The sequence below is a fragment of the Lemur catta genome, chromosome 6, assembly GCF_020740605.2.
Source record: "Lemur catta isolate mLemCat1 chromosome 6, mLemCat1.pri, whole genome shotgun sequence".
Classification (NCBI taxonomy): Eukaryota; Metazoa; Chordata; class Mammalia; order Primates; family Lemuridae; genus Lemur; species Lemur catta.
The window spans coordinates 14,314,477-14,333,022 of record NC_059133.1 but is presented as its reverse complement, the minus strand read 5'-3'; the positions used below and the strand labels follow the sequence as shown (position 1 = coordinate 14,333,022).

Below are 18,546 nucleotides of genomic sequence, written 5' to 3'. Positions count from 1 at the left end.
TGGTCTGCTTTCTTCCTTTTCACTTTTCATTTGATAGGACCTGTGTGTGTGTGTGTGTGTGACATAAATAACATTCTGAATACTTACAGTGTAAGTAGACAGAACAAAACTAGGCGGTCTTGTGTAGCTGTGCTTATTCAGTGCCCCATCATGTTGTCATTCAATAATCATTAAAATGTGGATAGGCCACATATCCTGTCCTTGAATAATGATTAATGATTAAGTAAATATAGTACCTACAGCCCAAGTGAAGTTTGTAGGGGACCAGTTTTTCTACACATAGAGATTTGTCCTAAGTTTGTACAGTGGCTAGTGTCAGCAAAAGACAGAAACCTTTTAGCTCTTACAGGGAATATTATTCTGCAATACCAGCATCATTAAGAAGTCCCCCGGTACTTAGTTCATTATGCTTTAATGATCACTGGGTGTAAAGATATTTCAAGTGCAGTGCTTTAAATACTAATAAACTTCTGGAACAGAACAGTAACATTACTGAATACTTAATAAGTATTAACAAATTCTTCTCCAGCACTGTATTTTGATTCTGGGGCTGAGAAGAGTGTGATATACAAGTGAAATGATTGTGTTTTGCCCAAAAGTTAACAGTCTAGGATCTATGAGAGATTCAGAACCACGGATTTCCAGAAATGGCAGCAGTGACTATATTAACTAAAAGGCATAAGACTTTGACAACTCAATTTGCATTTTGAAAGATTTATTTTTAAAGCCAAGCTCTTACTTGCTATTACATAACATATTTATACCTGAACATGATTTTAAGATTAAATTTGTTTAAATATCATACTTAGCATCCCCTTAAATATATTTAGATTGTGTTGTAGTACATAAAGAAAGTAGATGTTGAATTTCACTCTCTGACAGTAAATTAGTTTGATCTTTTGTCCATGATCCATTAGTTGGCATTTATATGAAGAAAGTAATGGAGAGGAAGAATGACATGTCAGATTCACTGCATAAAATAAACCTGAGAGTGACCAGACATGTCGCTCTCTTACACTTCAAGCCTAGTGCTCAGTAAATGAAAGGGTGTGGTGAGTTTGACTTTTGACTTACTAAGCACAAAAATTAAGTAATTGCCAAATTCTCTAGCCAGGTAGCAGCAGCACATAGTAACACCCATTTACAAATAACAGCCACGAGCTCATTAACTGCACAAATCTTTAGGCAAAAATAGTCACAATCAACAAGGGCCCAAAGCAAGGTCACTCCAGGAAGAGAATATGTGCCTCCCCCTCACAGAACAGCTGAGAGCTGAGAGTCGTGAGCACTGGAAAAAAGAAGGCAGCTTTACATGAGGGCAAGTGGTCACCGGGCATTTTCTCCAGAGCACGAGGTGCCTATCTCCTGGGAGCTGAGGACTACCTATGTTCCCCATTGTTCTAAAACCTTCAACTTCGAACTGGGAAGGATCTGACTGGGAAAAGGCAACATCTGCTGTGAGCACACGACTTAAATGCACCTTCTCTCCCTCCGATAGCTCCCAGCCAGTCACCAGAATGGGAATGGACAAGGCTGGCAGCTGGGAGTGGGGCCAGTCACTTGTCAGAGGAAGAACAGAAGAGTCTTGGCAATAAAGGGACACTCCCCTCTTAGGACTTTTTCTGAACAGAGCTCTGTCAGCTTGAAACTGGCCGAAGTCATGAACAGCAGCCAGGATGGCTCACCCACACTGCAGGCCTGTGGCGTCCTCAGAATCCATCCCGCTGTGTCCTTTGTCCATGTCCCAGGTTTGGATAGAAAGGGAATTTGTGGCCCCCTGAGACTGCAACCCAGGCACAGACCAATCCAAAATGTTTGCCACTGAGTGAGCCCAACCTAAATGGGGCGAGAGACTAAAACTGTGGAAAGAGCCATAGCCGTGGCCTCACCATGTGACCTTGGACAGGTCACCTCCCCACTCTGGACCTCAAGCAGGCATGTTATATGACTATGACATTCCAAATTATAGTCTGTGTGCTGAAGGACCAGGGCTGGCAGATCTGGGTGAGGAGGATGGACGGCTCGGGGAAAACAAAGAGCGGACCGGACTGGCAGCTGGGCAGTGATTCAGGCGGGCAGCCGTGAGAGGGAAGGCGACGGCTCCACCAGCTGGCGCCAAAACACAGGCTGGGGCTCATGCCCATGCGCCCAGCACGCAGACCTGCACACCTGCCTCCTCTCCAAGCCCCCTCCCTTGCGTGACTCGGGACAGCAGTCTTTTGCAATTCCCCCCACTTCAGAATTGGCCTTAGTATCTGCTTTAAAGTGAAGTCAATCACAATATCTGAAGTGAATCTGGTGAAGGAAAGAGAGCAAAAACAAACAGGCTGTTTGTCCCAATTTCTTGTACCACTTAATGGCAGACTTGCAAGATTTTCAAAAAGTTAAATCCTGGGAAGGCAGAGAGTAGAAACAGACCCTTTATTATAGGGGAGAGGGCAAGGGGAGGAGTTGCCTTAGGTCTCCTGAAGTCCAGGGAAAACTCTCTGAAATCTAGTGAGAGCTTCAAGTATGCAAATCGGCATCACTGGAAGCTTAAAAAAAAAAAAATCGACCCACTTATTGGCTTTAAACTGAGGGAGAACTGAGGTCTGAGGTCAAATCCCGGTTCCACCAAAGATGCTGTAGAAGGGGCATTCCTGCTGCAGGTAGGACTGGACCTCAGTGGTTCTCAGCGCTAGCTGCCTATTAGTTAGAGTTACTGGTCAACTTCTTAAAAATACTGATGTATAGGTCCTGCCCACAGTGAAGAATTGACCCAGAATGTGACCCAGACATCAGTATTTTTTTAAGCTCCCAGGTGATTCTCATACGCAGTCAAGGTTGAGAAACATGACCCCATCCACCCTGAAGTTCTGAGAGTCAGGGATTACTATTTTCCGACCATGTGGCCCAAGTTTCTTTTTTACAGAGTTCCAGTCTGTCCAGAGTGCCCTGTGCAAGTAGTGGCACTCCCTAGTAATCTACCCCGTTTATAGTTCTCCCTTAGCTGACAAAACCTTCCCTAACTGTATTGTTTTGTTCGCCCTTCGGCCACCCCACCTCCCTACCACTCTGCTGCCTGCCCTTCTAACCTGGAACTTCTCTGCTTCAGTTCCTTGGCAGCCTCCCAAGCTAAGCCAACTTGGACACAGTCCTTGGGGCTTCCTCTGCTTCCAAGGTCAGAACCTTTTGTGCTGAATCAGCCTCCTCCTTGGAGCTCTCCCCCATTCCTCCTCCTGCATCTCAACCCCCCGGCCCTCTCACCCCCATATTCTGCTGCTGCCGATGTAGGTGGGATGGAAGACGTGGGCCACGAGAGATGAAGAAAGAGCTGTTGCTAGGAAGGGAGTGTGGGTGAAGAGAGATGGTGGGCGGGAGAAATAGGACTCCCCAGTTTTATGCCTCGCTTTCTCATCATAAATGCCTCCAGAGCTAAAACCAGTTGTTTAAGGTCTATTATGAAAAATAATGAGGTCTGACCGTGACAGCAGGGGCGAGAGAACCAGCCTTGGAAAGAGCTGCAATGCTGACACTTGGTATTTATAATAGTCTCCTCAGAGAAAAGAAGAGCCTCTGAGCGAAGTTTAAGAGCGAACTTTCAAGGACCCGCCAAACTGTGCCCCTGTGAAGGATGGTATCCTATGCTGCAGCTCTCAGAAATAATAAACTGCAGGATGCCTTGTTAAGAACTGAAATGATAGAGTCAAGGCAGGAGAATCTTCAAATGAGGAGTCTTTAAACCTTTAAATGAGGCACCTGCAACAGTCTTCCCTCACCTCACACTGGCGATCTTTGTGGCACGTTTCTGAAACAGACCTGCCTCAGTCCAGGGAGGCTCCCATTCACTGGGGTCTCCCACCGTACCAGGCACGTGAGATGCGTCCTCTCCGTTTCTCACACCCTCCCCGCAATGTCAGTGGTATAATCACTTCTGCGTAGAGGTGAAGAAATGGAGGCCCTTAGTGCCTTGCCCAGGGTCACACAGTTTAAGTGGCAAAGCTGGGATGTGAAAACTCCTCCAGAGTGTGTCTGCGCTTTCTCTACTATAGCACAACGTCTTCCTCCCTACTTGTGTTCTCACCCCACCCTGCCCCTATGCCCCTCTCCTAAGTGCTTTGCAGTTTTTAAATCAACCTTGACTGCGAGAATAGAACCTACTGGGGTCGAAGAGAGTTTCAGAAGTTCTGGGAAATTTTTGTGCTCACTAAATGAAGGCGGTTTCTCAGCTGGGAAGCAGATCTTCCCCTACGGAGGAAGAATGCTGCCAGAGGTGGCCTTCTCCTCACTGTAAGTTAAGGGCAGACTACTCTTCCCTCTGCCATTTCCCAACTTACTTACAAACCAATACATTACCAAGGATCAAGATTTGGTTATTCTGCAGAGAAGCAGGAACAAAACAAAATCAATAATAATGTTTTAAAAAAAAATACCAGGTCACAGGAGGATTTTTATTACCAGGTCAAAAAAAAAGCTCTGCAGGGGATGTGCAATGAGCCAAGCATTCACTAGAATGAAGTCATTGGGGTGGGGGAGGAGGGAAGCAAGGCGGGACTGGCTACCTCTTGCTGTTAAGGTCACTACCCTTTGACAGAGGTGGCCTCTGACCTCAACAACCCTACAATTCTGTTTTGACTGACCCTGAAACCCATGAAATTCAGATGTAGGCACTGCCCAAAAGTTGAGATAAAGCTGACTAATATGGGAAAAGCTCCTGGTATGTGCCCCCAGCTGAAAGGAGCTGGCAGTTCTTTGGCGGTAGATGCAATTTATTCTGTCCTCCTCCTTTCAGAGAAATGCTAATCCTTCATAGGCAACTCTAGGGGAAGACTAAAATGTGTTGATGATGAATGACAATAATCCTTTGTCCACTGCCACTCCTCCTAGGGTTGAACCTTAAGAGTTTAATCAAATGTTGGTAAGTAAATTAATGCTTTACTGCAAAAGGAGGTGGTGGGAAGTAGGATTGTGAGAATATATTTCCTATGACCTGTGAATCTCAACAAACTTAATTGCAAAGATATTGATATGGGGAGGGGGTACTGAAAGAGTTTTAGATTCCTTATTCACACACACACCAGTCATTATCCCCAAACTGTCAGCGTTAAAGACGTTAACGTCAAGGTTTAAAGACCAAGCAGCATGTTGGAATTACTTTTCTGTTGTTAAAAACAACAGCAGCAACAACAACAAAACTCACGCATTTGTGTATCCATAGGAATAACATGACCTTTAGCCCCAAATCTTCACAACATCCTTATGAGGGAGGTTGCATTTTTCACTCCAGTTGGGCTAACATTTTAGTGCCTGCTCCATGCCAGGTCTGCCTTGTTGGCCACCTTGACAGCCATCTCTTTTAACCCTTACAACATCCTGCAAAGTAGGTATAATTTTACTCTTTATAGTTGAGAAAATCAGTGCTCAAAGAGGGTAAGGGACTTATCCCTGAACACCCAGAGACAGATTTAAAATTCAAACTACAGTCTTTGGCTTTTGGGTTTTCCTGTTAGATATAAAAAAAAAATTGGTTGCCAGAAGGGTTTCAAGGAATTTGACAAACGATCAGTTTTTGAGACTCACACAGTGAGTCGGGACTGAAAACCAGGTTTTCCAATTCCCAGTCCAGGTTCTTTTCACCACATTACACCATTGCCACCCAAAGTGCTGGGTTTTCCCAGAGGTGTTTGGAAAGGATTCCAAGTCAGCAAGATGCAAATAGGTCTGACCCACATTCCAGCTCTTGGATAAATAAAAACTCCTAAATGGCAGAGCCCATTTTGTGTGCTTGATTTGAGAGCTCCACTGTGGATAGTTCATCAATATTAAACAACTATAGGTATGTTTGCCAAGGACTAATGGCATAGGCTCAATTTTAGCAATTAGAATACTGGGAATATTAGTGAGGAACCTCATAAAGGTGCTGAAAGGCTGTATCAAGTAATCATAAAGTTTTAAGAGTTAAAAAAAAAAACTTTGAAGTCATCTAGTCCAACTAATTTTATTGAGATCTAGAGATAAAATAATGTACATAAAGATCTGAAGCTAGCCAGCCACAGACCCTCTTCTCTCTCCCAGTTCTATTTAAGTCATATGGCATTGTCAGGTAGCATTTTTAGGACTATAACACGTTCTACGCTTAAGTTGGACTGGCTGGTTATAGTGGCTTCACTGACTATGAAACATCTCTCAGATTGAACTTTTCCTTACCGCATGGACCAAACTGACCTCTAAGAAATCCCCATTGCTGGCTTTTAAGTTCAACTAAGTTGGTATCATTTCTCAATAAGCATCTTGTTAATTTGGGCCTCCCCACCTTTTCTTACAGCATTTCCTGCTGTCTGGGAGCCCTCTAAACTCTCTCCATCATTCTCTCTTTATAGCTCACCTCCTCCAAGAAGGCTTCTCTGATTACTCTCCTTCCCATTAATGCTTATCTTGTTTTTATTTGCACAGTACTGTGTTCAGTTTGTTCTTTCCTATCATTTATTGTCTGTTGGTTTCTTATATTCCCAAAGGACAGGATCAATTGTTTCTACTTGTTTTTATTTTTTATGGTAGCTGGGACAATGCCGTGCTCCAATGAACATTAAATACTGTTAAAGGAACAAACTGTGTTGCTATGAAAGGGAGATGTCATTCTTGGTAGAAAATGAAATAAAAATAACTTTCATCTTGCCAGGTTATTCTGATTTCTCAAAGACTAATTAATGTCTTACATACACAAGTTTGGTAGCCTATAAAAAAAACAGTTCAGTGGTGGATACTCTGTCAAAATACTGGGCTAATGGTTCTCAGTCCTGGTTACTCATTCATATCAACTGGGAAGCTTTTAAAACTACCAATACCCAGACCTCACCACACATCAACTGAATCCGAATCTTTACAGGTATGCCCAAGCAATGATTTGCACATATCATATTGATATTTGTTTTGCATATATTAATTTTCACATCCCTACTCTTAACAGATTTTTCTAAAGAATTAGCATATTCAAATGTGGTTTTGTTCTTAGAATCACAAAATTTTACAACTGACAGGGAACTAAAATAATATCTGGATCAATCCCTTGGTTTTACAGGTGAGGACACTGTGGTTTAAAAGAGGATGCGTGAGTAGCCTCACATAGTGAGGTGGTGGTTGCTGAGTGACAGGTCATATCTTAAATCAATGGAATTTTCTGAACTCCAATTCTAGAGCTACAGCAACTAGACTGATCTGTTTAGGTTCTCAATTTCTGCCTTCCTCTAGAGAAAATGTATAAAAAGTATCACATGTAGAAGAGCTGAATTTTAAAAGCTGTTAGCTACTCCTTAAAAACCTTCAATCTGGCACATTCCAACTAGCCCATTGTCATGGCAAGAGGAAATGCCACAGCAGGATATATCAAAGTTCAAAATAAATGACTAGTATCTATTTGCAGGCTTTTTCATTGGCCCTAACCTGAAAGTCCATAACATTTTATGTTATCAGAGCCCAGGGCACTTCTAGCCCTTAACTATGCTACTTATTAGAAGACTTATTTGCTTATGAGTAAGCTAATCAACACCCTGAACTTCCCTTTTCTGTGGAAAAAAGAAGATAGTGCCTGTCCTATTGACCCTGCATTTTTTAGCTACCATAAGGATTAAATTGGATAATCCATGTGGAGATATTTTGAGAATAGTAAAGTACTATCCATATATATGTATACAGTTATCACATTATTATCTCTTAGAGCAATGACCTGTGTGTAAATATTTGTTGCCTTGATTACCCAGCCCCTATATGCTAATTCTTTGGTACCATGCCACCCAGGAATCAACAGGAACTGGAATGAGAGCTGGACTAGAGTCCCTAGTCACTGAAAGTGTCACATAACTAATATTCAGGGAGGTAAAGTGATGTAGTGACCCAGGACTCAGCTAGTTTAGGCTCTAGTCCCAGAGTCTGCTTTGAACTATTGACTTTGGACAAGCCACTTAATTTTTCTGGGACCAGAGTCTCGTCAGTGGTCAAAAGATGACTTGAATTAGAGTCAAAGATCCTTTTAATTTATAAAATCAGAATATTAACACTTAATTAAAATGACTAAAATACGGTTTCCCAAGCTGTTAATTCACGTGGCTTCACATTTTAAAAATCTCTTTTCAGAAGTACAGGGCTGGAGCCTAAAATCATAGCCTATTTCTGGCAAACAGACATTTCAAAGACGTGTGCAAGACCCTCTTTAAGAGAAACATCTCTACTGAAGCAAGATATTTTATGCTTGTTAATATCCTCTCCAGGAGACCCTTGCTCCAAAAATAAATATAAGGTTACCCAAAAAGCACTTAAGATTGTACGGGACACAGAGTAGGCACCCAAATACTTTGTCACGTTATCAGCTCCCAGTTTGAATCTCAGTTCCTGTTACTTAACTCATCTGACCCTGTTTTCTTATCTATAAAGTGGGAACACCACCTTCCCCATGATCCATTGAGATAATGCATATTAAAACGTTTTGTAAACCGTTAAAAAGTTGCAAGATGTTACTATTACCCTAGGAATGTAGCTAAACATTCCATGACCTTTCTAAAAAGTGTGCATTTTTTGAGAGATGGATTAAAATCATTCTGATTTAATTTATTACAGACACAGCACCTACCTCAATGCCTGGCTCAACAAATATGCTCAATAAATGTTTGCTGCATGGAAAATATAATCCACAGAAAGACCAATACATAGCTCCATAGGTTTCATGTTTGTTTTTATTTCCAAATTCCAAGTGTCTAGCAGAATATCTAGCACAACACAGGAGAAACTCAATTATTAGATGAATACATTTTTGTCCCCTGTAGTTCCTTTTTAGCACAGCTCAAGAGGCAGAGATTGGTAGGGGAGGGAGGCATCAAGGATGATTACCAGTAAAGGTTGTTTGAAGTGGAAAACTAGAAGTTACTTGGAGAATTCATCCACTCCACCAAAAAAGCTTGGGAGAGCAGAAAGAGCACAACCTTTGAGTTCAAATTCAGTTTCTAAAACCTACAATTTTGATACGTTACTCCATTAACCTCTCCAAGACTCAGTTTCCTCCTTTTAAATAAATGAGAATAACATTATGTCTCTCATATCGTTGCTCGCTAGAATGCAAGTTCCACGAAGGCAGGAACTTTATTTTGGGGCCACTGTATCCACACTGCATTGAACGGTGCCTGACGCAGCATAGGTTCTCAAATATTTGCTGAATGCATTTGTAAGCAACTGAGCTAACACAGGTGAAGTATATAACAGTGCCCGGCACGTGAGCTTCTACCACCACCACCGGAGCACTATTACCGCTTTTACTGGTGGTTGCAGAGCAGCTGCTTTGGAGAAAGGCCTGGTTTCAAATCTCGACTTCCCCATTTACTGGCTATGTGACTTAGGACAAATTACTTACAAATTACAAACACTATTCGGGCTCCTTTCGGTTCCACCCAAATCTGTGTTGTGAGAATTAGAGGCCATTTGGAAACCACCTAACAGAGTCGGAAGACCGGTCGGCACAAGATGCATGGCAGAGATTAGTATTAAGGTAAAAAATCGCCAAGTCCCCTTTTATCCAGATAACTGCCTTCAATTTCCCCCATTACTGTAGCTGAATACGTAAGAAGACTGCAAACAAGCGGGAAGGGAAAGAATTTCATAGACCAAAAACGCTAAACGGGAAAACGGGGAATGAAACTGGTGCTTGACAGTTCCCACCAAGGGGTGGCAGTTTCCGCGACGGTCAGCAGCTCCAACTAGCAAAGGCTGAAGCAGGACTGTCAGCGGCGTAAGGAAAAAAACCAAGGCAGAGGCTTAAACCCTCCCCTTAACGGTCCCTCCTCCGCTGGCCTCAGGCGGCCGCCGGACTCCTGTTTCCGGCCCTCGCAGGACCACAGTTCCCAGCATGCCCTTGGAGGGAAGTCTTTCCCGCAGGATGACTACTAATCCCAGCATGCCACTCGGCACTCCAGTAAGTCAGAAGTTAGAGTGGGACGACCCCAATGCACGCAGGGAACTGTAGTCCAATTAGCGGACGGCACGCAAATGGGCGGGGAAGACTGGGGTTGCCCGCGTCCGCTGAGGAGAATGATTCATAAAGCAGGTTCAGGGGAGAAGAACCGTTCAGTCTGTGGAAGCTCGCTAAAAAGACTGGACTCTTTTCGGAGGGAAGAAGAGCAAGCAGCGTCCCCGGCCTGACCCCTCCTCGGGCGCTCGCCAGGCCCTGACCTATTCCTGGGCCTTGTCGGGGGCGGCCGCGAGGCGCCGGTTGCTGGGGGAGCGGTGACGTTGCGGGGTGAAAGTTGAGGGGCGGTGACGTCGGGCCTGCCCGGGCGGAGGCTGGCGGGTTGGAGGCAGGAGGGAGGGAGGGAAGGAGGGAAGGAAGGAAGCTGGGAAGGAGCGAGCGAGCGGGGGCGCGAGGCGTCTACCTGGAGGCAGCGGCTTGGGCGCGCAGAGCGGCCGCGGCTCCCCCGCACCTGCGGCCATGGATGAGGAGCGCGCCCTCTACATCGTGCGGGCCGGCGAAGCGGGGGCTATCGAGCGGGTCCTGAGGGATTACAGCGACAAGGTAAAGAGTCCTGGCCCCGGGCGTAGGGTATCGCACCCCCCGGCCGCCCTCCGTGCTTGCACATCGCATCCCTCCCCACCCCCCTCATTCCGGGGATGCGCATTGCTCTCCCCCGAAAGCGTTTCCGGCTTGGGCATGCGTGTTTATGCCCCCAGCCTTTTCCATCCTTGCATCCTGCATCCCCCTGCCCCCACTCTTGCGCCCACTCCTCTGATTCCTGGCCCAGCAGCCTGTCCTACGGTCCTTCTCTCAAGCGTGCAAGTCACACCCCTGGAATCCATAGATGTGCGTCTATGCCCTGTGCCCCACTCTTGGATGTATAAATGCATGCGAGGCTTCCTCACCTGCATAGCATAAAAATACGTGCTTCTCTGCATAAACACATCCCTTGACATGCATACAACGTATCAGCGACGATGGCAGTTTTTTATATACCTATAGCACTGTACGGTTTTCAAGGCGTTGATGTCTCATATATGGTCTCATTTGATCCTCAGAATGTTTATAAGGTAGATGGTATCATCCTTCCCATTTTATAGATGAGGAAACCGAGGTGCAAAGAGCTGAAATCACGCCCAAGGTCATGGACATATTATGTTGTAAGTGGGTGGAGAATCTAACTCCTAATAATACCTATTATTTGTATCGCATTAACAGCTTTTCCTATCCATTATCTCATTTAATCTTGACAGCAGTCCTGTGAGGTATTATCTGCATTTTGCAATTGAGACTCTAGATCGGTTAAGTAACTTGCCCAAGGTCATACTTGGAGATGGTACTCCAACCTTGGTCTTCAAACTATCCATTCATTGTTCTTTCCACTTTACAACTCTGCAGTAAAATAGTATCTTGTTATTTATCCCAGCCACTTCTCTGAATCTCTTTCCAAGAACCGTTAGCTCTTCATTACTTTTCCTTCCAGGAATTTTACATGCTAACTTCAAAAGGTATCTTACCACACCTTTATTCTTTGGTTTAGAAGACTACTTTATAGGAATGACTGACTACTCCCTTCTGTGAAAACACACCCAACACCAAGTCACACGCTAGATGTAGCATCTTTCTTCCTTTCATTTGCCTTGGTTCATAATTTCCTCTTCTGTGTTTGCTATGTGCCCACCACTGCATTCATACACTTTGTATTACTGTATGCCATTTTTGCTCTGGGTGGAAAAGATTAAAAAATAAGACACAATCCTTTCAAAAATAATCTCTATTTTTTAAAAAAAGACACAATTCTCATTTATGAAGAGCCTTCATTCCCATTTAATCTTCCCAACAACCCTATGAGGAGAATGGTGGTATAACTTATTTTACAAATGCTAAAATTTAGGATGATAATGTAGTCCCAAATCCACACAGCCACTAAGAGTTGGAGCTGAGATTTGAATCTAGGTTGTCTGATTCCAAGTCCAGTGCTCTTTCTATAATACTGTGCTGCTTTCTTTGGGAGAATGCACGGGTTCCATTCTATTCATATCTTAGCTCCCTCACTTTCTGATATGATTTACTGTTAAACATATCTGCCTGATTTAGAGAAAATTAATGCATAGGTGTATATATTGTGGAGATTATAATCATTTAACCTTATTTATTATTACTGCTTTCCAGAAAAGATACGAAGCAGCTACAAACTGATTTTCAAAAGAAATAAATACAACAGAGAGTTTGGCCGTTGTGTTGAATCAACTAACATTTATTTAGCACTTACTATATGTCAGATACCCAGCAATAAATAGGAAATTTTTTTCTATAGGGGAAGGAGGAAGAAAAACCTCCAACTGGATCTTATCACCTCCTTCAATATTTCTTTCCCTTCATGGCTAAACTAATTAGACTCCAGATTTGCTTCCTCCAGTTTATCTCTTCTTATATCTCCCTCCAGGTTGGTTTCCACTTACCATTCCTGGCTGAGTGCTGTCAGAGCTTAAATCCTGGACATCTCCAGATCCCCTTTTCATAATGGGAATGTTTTTAAAGTTGTTATGCCCACTGTATATTGTTAAAGTGGTTCCCTGAAGTGTTTCAGAAGATTCCCAAACACTTATAATTTGGGGGCCAAGCCTGAGAGAGTGCTCTGACTTGATGTGAAATGGGTCAGCTCTTTTAGAAGAAAGCTTTCATATTTAATGCTGATGATAGTAAGGCTGATTATGATACAAAGAAAATAGCTGAGCTTCATGTTGCAGTGAGAATTTGCCCCTCAAGGGGAGAGATTTTGGGGGCAGATGAATGGGAAGGGGAAGTGTGATCACAGTGGTCAGGGAATGAGAGTGGGAAGGTAGAATTAAATTGTCTAGGTCTACATTATATGGAGTCTGAAACCTGAAAAAGTAGCTGGATACCATGTACTTGAATTTCCTTATTTGGAAAATGGATTTGAGAAATGTTTGGAATAAGAGGTGATTATAGGGCATTGAGGAGTCCAACTAAGAAAAAAATGAATAATGTAGAGTGATTGGTTCATTGTTTGGAAGAAAAGTAGGGAAGTTCTTTATGCTATGTTGTTTCTTTAATAAAGTTAGTCTTTAGGAGGAGGCAGTTAAAGTATAGTGGAAAGAAGGTGAGATTTGGCATCAGATAAACCTTGATTCAAATCCCAACTCTGCCATTTATTAGCTTCATAACTATGGATAATTTATTTTAAGCCTCTGAGTCTTGGTTGCTTTATCTGTAAAATACGAATAATATCACTATTCTTCTAAATTATCGTGAGGATTAAATTAAATGGAATATAGTGCCAAACACTGGACCCAATGCATCTAGGAGGTGCCCATTAGGTTACAGTTGTAACGATCATGGTGCTCAGGAGGTCAAGAGGACCAGAGTCTGGTCAAGAGCCAGACTGCCTGGACTTCGATCCTCACTTTAACGATTTGTGTGGCCGAGGACAGCTACTTAACTTTTCCGTGGCTTAGTTTCCTCATCTGCCAAATGGGGATAATAACAGTACCAATATCATAGGGTTCTTATCAGGATTAAATGAGTTATGTGTGCCTACCACTGAGGAAGCACCCCATAACCGTTAGATTTGATTAAAAAAGGCAGGAATTAAACATGTGGCACTGAGTTAACATAGCACAATATGAAAATTCAGAATGGAAACATGCTCCATTCTTTCCCTTTCTTTTTCTAATAGGTAGCAGAATATCTTGTACCATGTTCAGAGCAACAGTTAGCTCTCTGGCTCCAGGAAACAACATCTGATTTCTACTATGTTACAGAGACTCATCTCCAAGACTTCTTGCTTCATTCACTGACCCTTGTTATCTTGGGGAGGGGGAAAAGTCTGTGGCAGAAATAACAAAACTTGTCTGTTTGTCAAGGGCATAACATAAATTGACTCGGCATGAGAAAGTATTTTTTAAAAAAATAGAAAGAGGGGTTGTTTTTCCCTCCTCTCAATTCACCTGTTAAACATTTATTGAGTGCCTGCTGTGTACTGTGTATTATCCTCAGCACTTTCACATTTCACATGTCATCACGTATAATCCTCTTATATTAAAACTTATGAGGGAGATGGAAGTATTCTATATACGGGTCAAGGGCACCTAGCTAGGAAGTGGCAGAACTGATCTTCAGATTCCATATCCAGGGCTCTTTTTGCAGTGCCGTGTTCTCTTTACCCTGTCTGTTCTGTTTTTGAGCATAGAAGAGAAAGCTTTTTTAGGAGCTGTATATTACAGTCCTTCATTATCTGCGCAACCTCCCATGGATATTGAAATCTGCGGATGCTCAAGTCTCTAATATAAGCTGGCATAGTAGTATTTGCATATAACCTGTGCACATCTTCCCGTGTACTTTAAGTAATCTCTAGATTACTTACAATACCTAATACAATGTAAATGCTATGTAAATAGTTGTTGTATTGTTTAGGGACTAATAACAAGAAAAAAAATCTGCACTTGTTCAGTACAATTTTTTTTCATATATTTTCAATTCATGGTTGGTTGAATCTACAGATGTGGATGGAGCCCACAGGTGCAGAACCCATGGATATATGGAAGGCCGACTGTAGTTCCTTTGGCTACTGTCAGGCCATGATCATCTCCACTTCAGTTATAGAATGAGCTGTTAATTTAGGAAAGTATGTATCATTCTGGTCTAGACTGTCCAAGTTCTTGTTCTTCCTTCAGGGCCTGTTCTGATAATAGATTTACAGACCAAGGGCCATGAGGTATGTAGTAGTATTGTGGTTCCTTGAATCACAGGATATTTAGATTAAAAGGAACCGCAAAGATAATTGAGTACAGCCCCCTTCTTTAATTAGTGAAGAAACTGAGACTTAGACTCATCAACTGTGATAACCAGAGGGGTGGCTTGGCAGCCATAGAGGCTGCCGGGACATATGACTATTCTGCAGCAAGCTCCAGCAGGATTCCATTTTGGAAGTATGGCAAGTTTATGGCCAAAGGAAGGGTGAAAATTATTTAAAATACAGGCAGATAGGTAGGTTTCCAAGAGTGGTCCTCATAGGAGAGGAAACCTGTACTGCTAGCAGTGAGGTCTTCATTTATGTGCTAGAAGAACCTGATTGATAGAGAACTAATATTGGGACAGTTCTATAAATACAGCCTCTACATTTGAATAGACTATATAAATATCCTGGCCCATGTAAGAGGACTCTTTGCTTTCCACTTTTGAGATTGAGCTCTGACTCTGAGTTCACTCTGTGGGTTTTGCAGAGGAGCATGTTTAGTGGGCTGTTCCTTTGTTACACCTTGTTCTTATTTCCAGATTGGGTTATATAATCTGTTACTGGTTTTTAGTTCTAGAAGTAATCTCTGTTCATGAAACACAGCAAAACACACACCACTCCAATTAGGTTTATTCCCTGTATTAGTGCTATTTGAGTGTATCTTTAGAAATCTGTAAAATAACTCCTAGTTCTCTAATACGTCAGTATTTAAATGGCCAGGTACCGCATCATAAGCCATGCAATAATAACAGTAATGACCACTGAACGCCTATTAGTACTATATGCAAGGTGCCATGCATAAAGATAAGGAAAATCTGATGGGTAGTAAAGGGGAGTAAGTTGGTCAAGGTTACACTTTTAGTAAGCAGTAGGACTCAAACTCAAGTTGGTCTAACTCCTGAGCCTGAGCTTTTTAGAGCCTATTCATGCGGTATAAAACCTACAGTGGGGAGTCCTCATGAGTCTGGTACGTCACTAAGCTGATGTGGCTTTCTTGGTCCCTAAATTGAGCAATGGTTTTACTCTTTAATTTGTATTTGACTTTTTGCTCTTGTTTCTGGAAATTAAGCATATAAAGAAGGTGAGGTGGTGGTTGACTGTTGGCTAATAGTTCTTCAAGGGCATTTGTATCCAGAAAATGCTAGTTCCCTTTCCCTCTTTCAGCCTTAGAAAGGAAAGAGAATAAGGGTTGGGGTGATGAATAGGTTAGGTATGACCTAAGTTGGATAAAAGAAGCCAGCCATATAGAGGCCAACATGTATTGGAGCTAAACAATCTTAGAGGGTTGAGCTTCTGAATAGATTGACACATTCAGAATTCAATTTGTAGTGCCTCATATACCAGCATATTTTCAAATTAAATTAAGCCCGCATGCTAGTTCTAGACAGGACTTTTTGAAGCTGCTGCTGCTGCTTTTTTTGATATTTTGGTTTTATGACAGTCTTGCATTTAAAAAGCAGCAGAAAAATCAGACCTTGGTACCATTCTGATTTCTCTCCTTTAAAGATTAAGTCTACATAGGAACTGTTTAAAAGATATTTTTGTAACTTAATTGGTATCTTTCCAAAAGAGACTTTTTTTTCCTGTCCCCTTACCATAATGCCAAAAAAAGTTTTAGAAGAACCATTATATTAACAACTAGGTACATTTATTCCAGATAATTTACCGAATTAATATTTCACATATAATGACCAAAAAATAGGCTTTCTTGATTTCTTAGTACAATTATTTTCATTTGCATTGAAACTTTACTGAACTTTAGTTTATACCGTTAGCCCAATGTCTGGTGGTGCACCTTTGTTTTTAATATTCGTTCTTGCTAACCTCGGGTCTGTAAATTCCTATGTATAGCCTTCAGATTTACAGCTTGTTCTTTCTTCTGTCCTTCCTTCCTCTCTTTCCTTGCTTATTCATTCCTTTATTCTTTTGTTTGTTTTGAGACAGGGCCTCTTACTCTGTCGCTGGGGCTAGAGTGCAGTGGTGTCATATAGCTCACTGCAACCTCAGACTCCTCTTCTGCTCAAGTGATCCTTCTGCCTCAGCCTCTTGAGTAGCTGGGACTATACCAGCGAGCCACCAGGCCCAGCCAATTTTTCTGTAGAGACAGAGTTTTGCTCTTGCTCAGGCTAGTCTTGAACTCTTGGCCTCAAGCGATCCTCCTGCTTCCGCCTCCCAGGGTGCTAGGATTACAGGAGTGAGCCGCCATGCCCAGCTATTCATTCTTTATTTTTAAAATTTCCCTTTATATTTTTATATTATAAAAATAATATACCAACAATGAATCATCTTTTTAAAAAGTTGCTCTATAATGTTCTGTCAGGTGGGTATATGTTTAATAGAATATTATTACATGCACATTTTATCAGTCTCCTATTGTTGGATATTCAGGTTTTCTCCTCTTCTACAGTATTAGATAACAGTGCAGTGAATATACTGACATATATAATTTTTCTCTCCTTTTGGATGATCAGTAGGATAAATTCCTAGGAGTAGGAGTTCTGGGTCAAAGGCTATGAATATTTTCACTAATTCTGTGTTGCCAAATCACTTTCCCTTTTAGGTTTGTGTCAATTTATACTGCCACCTGCAATATCATGCCTGGATATTAATGCCCATTCTTCACAGGGCTTTATGTCCTCAGTCTTGTTCTCCTTTGATATGGCCTTTGAGCTACTGCCCAAAATATTCTTTCAGAATGCTGTTCACATCTGCCTCATAGTCTTCCCCTGGTAACCTGTCACCTATCTGCTGATCAGGTACAAATTTTTAAATCTGTGCCCTTACCACCTGACCTGTTCCTTTTTTTTTTTTTTTTCTTTTTGAGATAGACTCTTACTCTGTCGCCCTGAGTAGAGTGCAGTAGCATCATCATAGCTCACTTCAGCCTCAAACTCCTGGGCTCAAGGGATCCTCCTGCCTCAGCTTCCCAAGTAGCTGGGACTATAGGTGTGCACCATCACGCCCAGCTAATTTTTCTATTTTTAGTAGAGACAGGGTCTAACTCTTGCTCACGCTCGTCTGGAACTCTTGAGCTCAAGCAATTCTCCCGCCTCAGCTTCCCAGAGTGCTAGGATTACAGGCATGGAGCCACCATGCTGGGTCATCATCCATTTTAATTGTTTTGTACCTACACTGGAGGTAGCTTCCCTTAGATTACTTCAAATGGCTCTTATCTCTTACCTCCAAGTCTTCCCTCTGACCATTTCTTACATTGAGAACTATTTGTCTGCCAACATTTCTCCATCTCATTTAATTTCAAAAATTGCTGCTTCTACATAGCTGTCAATGCAGAACCACCTGTAATGATGATATCTTTAGTACTTAGTGTACTTAACTCCTGGTGAGTTGCCAATAAATATTTGTATGTGTGACTAATAAGAGAAATACAAAGGAAAATTAGATGTTCAGTGGAGATTTTTTTTTTTTTTCAAAGGAAGGCTTAGGATTCATAAGAGCACTTGGTTCTCCTGAACAGAATTTGAGAGGAGAATAAGGAATTCTATCCTCTATTTTTTGGGTACCACCATTTCTATGACAGTGAGCAAGCCAATTTATTTTATCTTCCATTCTCTACTTAGCTACACTGGAAAGTATAGAGTTGCCAGTCATTTCAGGAGAATCATAGCACTCTCTCTTCACCTCCATTTATTTTTTGCTCAGTATCATTGTCATCATGATTATTATAATCCCAATATTTACTGAGTATTGACCAGGCACTGAGATGGTGCTTTATATGCCTTAGCTTTTTTAACCCTCACAATCACCTTCTGACCTAGGTAGCCTCTGTTTTTGGATGAGAATTCCAGTCATAGAGCAT

At 42.1% G+C, this 18,546-nt stretch overlaps 1 protein-coding gene across 8 annotated transcripts in view; it reads left to right on the top strand.

Annotated features, from left to right (window-relative positions):
• Positions 1-10,298: 10,298 nt before the first annotated feature.
• The window catches only part of RIC8B (RIC8 guanine nucleotide exchange factor B), a 111,373-nt gene continuing 103,125 nt past the window's right edge, over positions 10,299-18,546 (top strand). For 4 of the 8 annotated variants that reach the window (XR_006735694.1, XR_006735693.1, XM_045553034.1 and 1 more), the window contains exon 1: positions 10,352-10,531. Coding sequence is in view for 6 of the 8 variants with exons in the window: in XM_045553034.1 (XP_045408990.1) it covers positions 10,448-10,531 (84 nt within the window). In the remaining 2 variants the exon portion in view is untranslated. Of the gene's footprint in view, positions 10,532-11,070; positions 11,131-18,546 lie in introns of those variants that run through there. The other 4 variants (XM_045553035.1, XM_045553031.1, XM_045553037.1 and 1 more) reach the window with 2 other exon arrangements.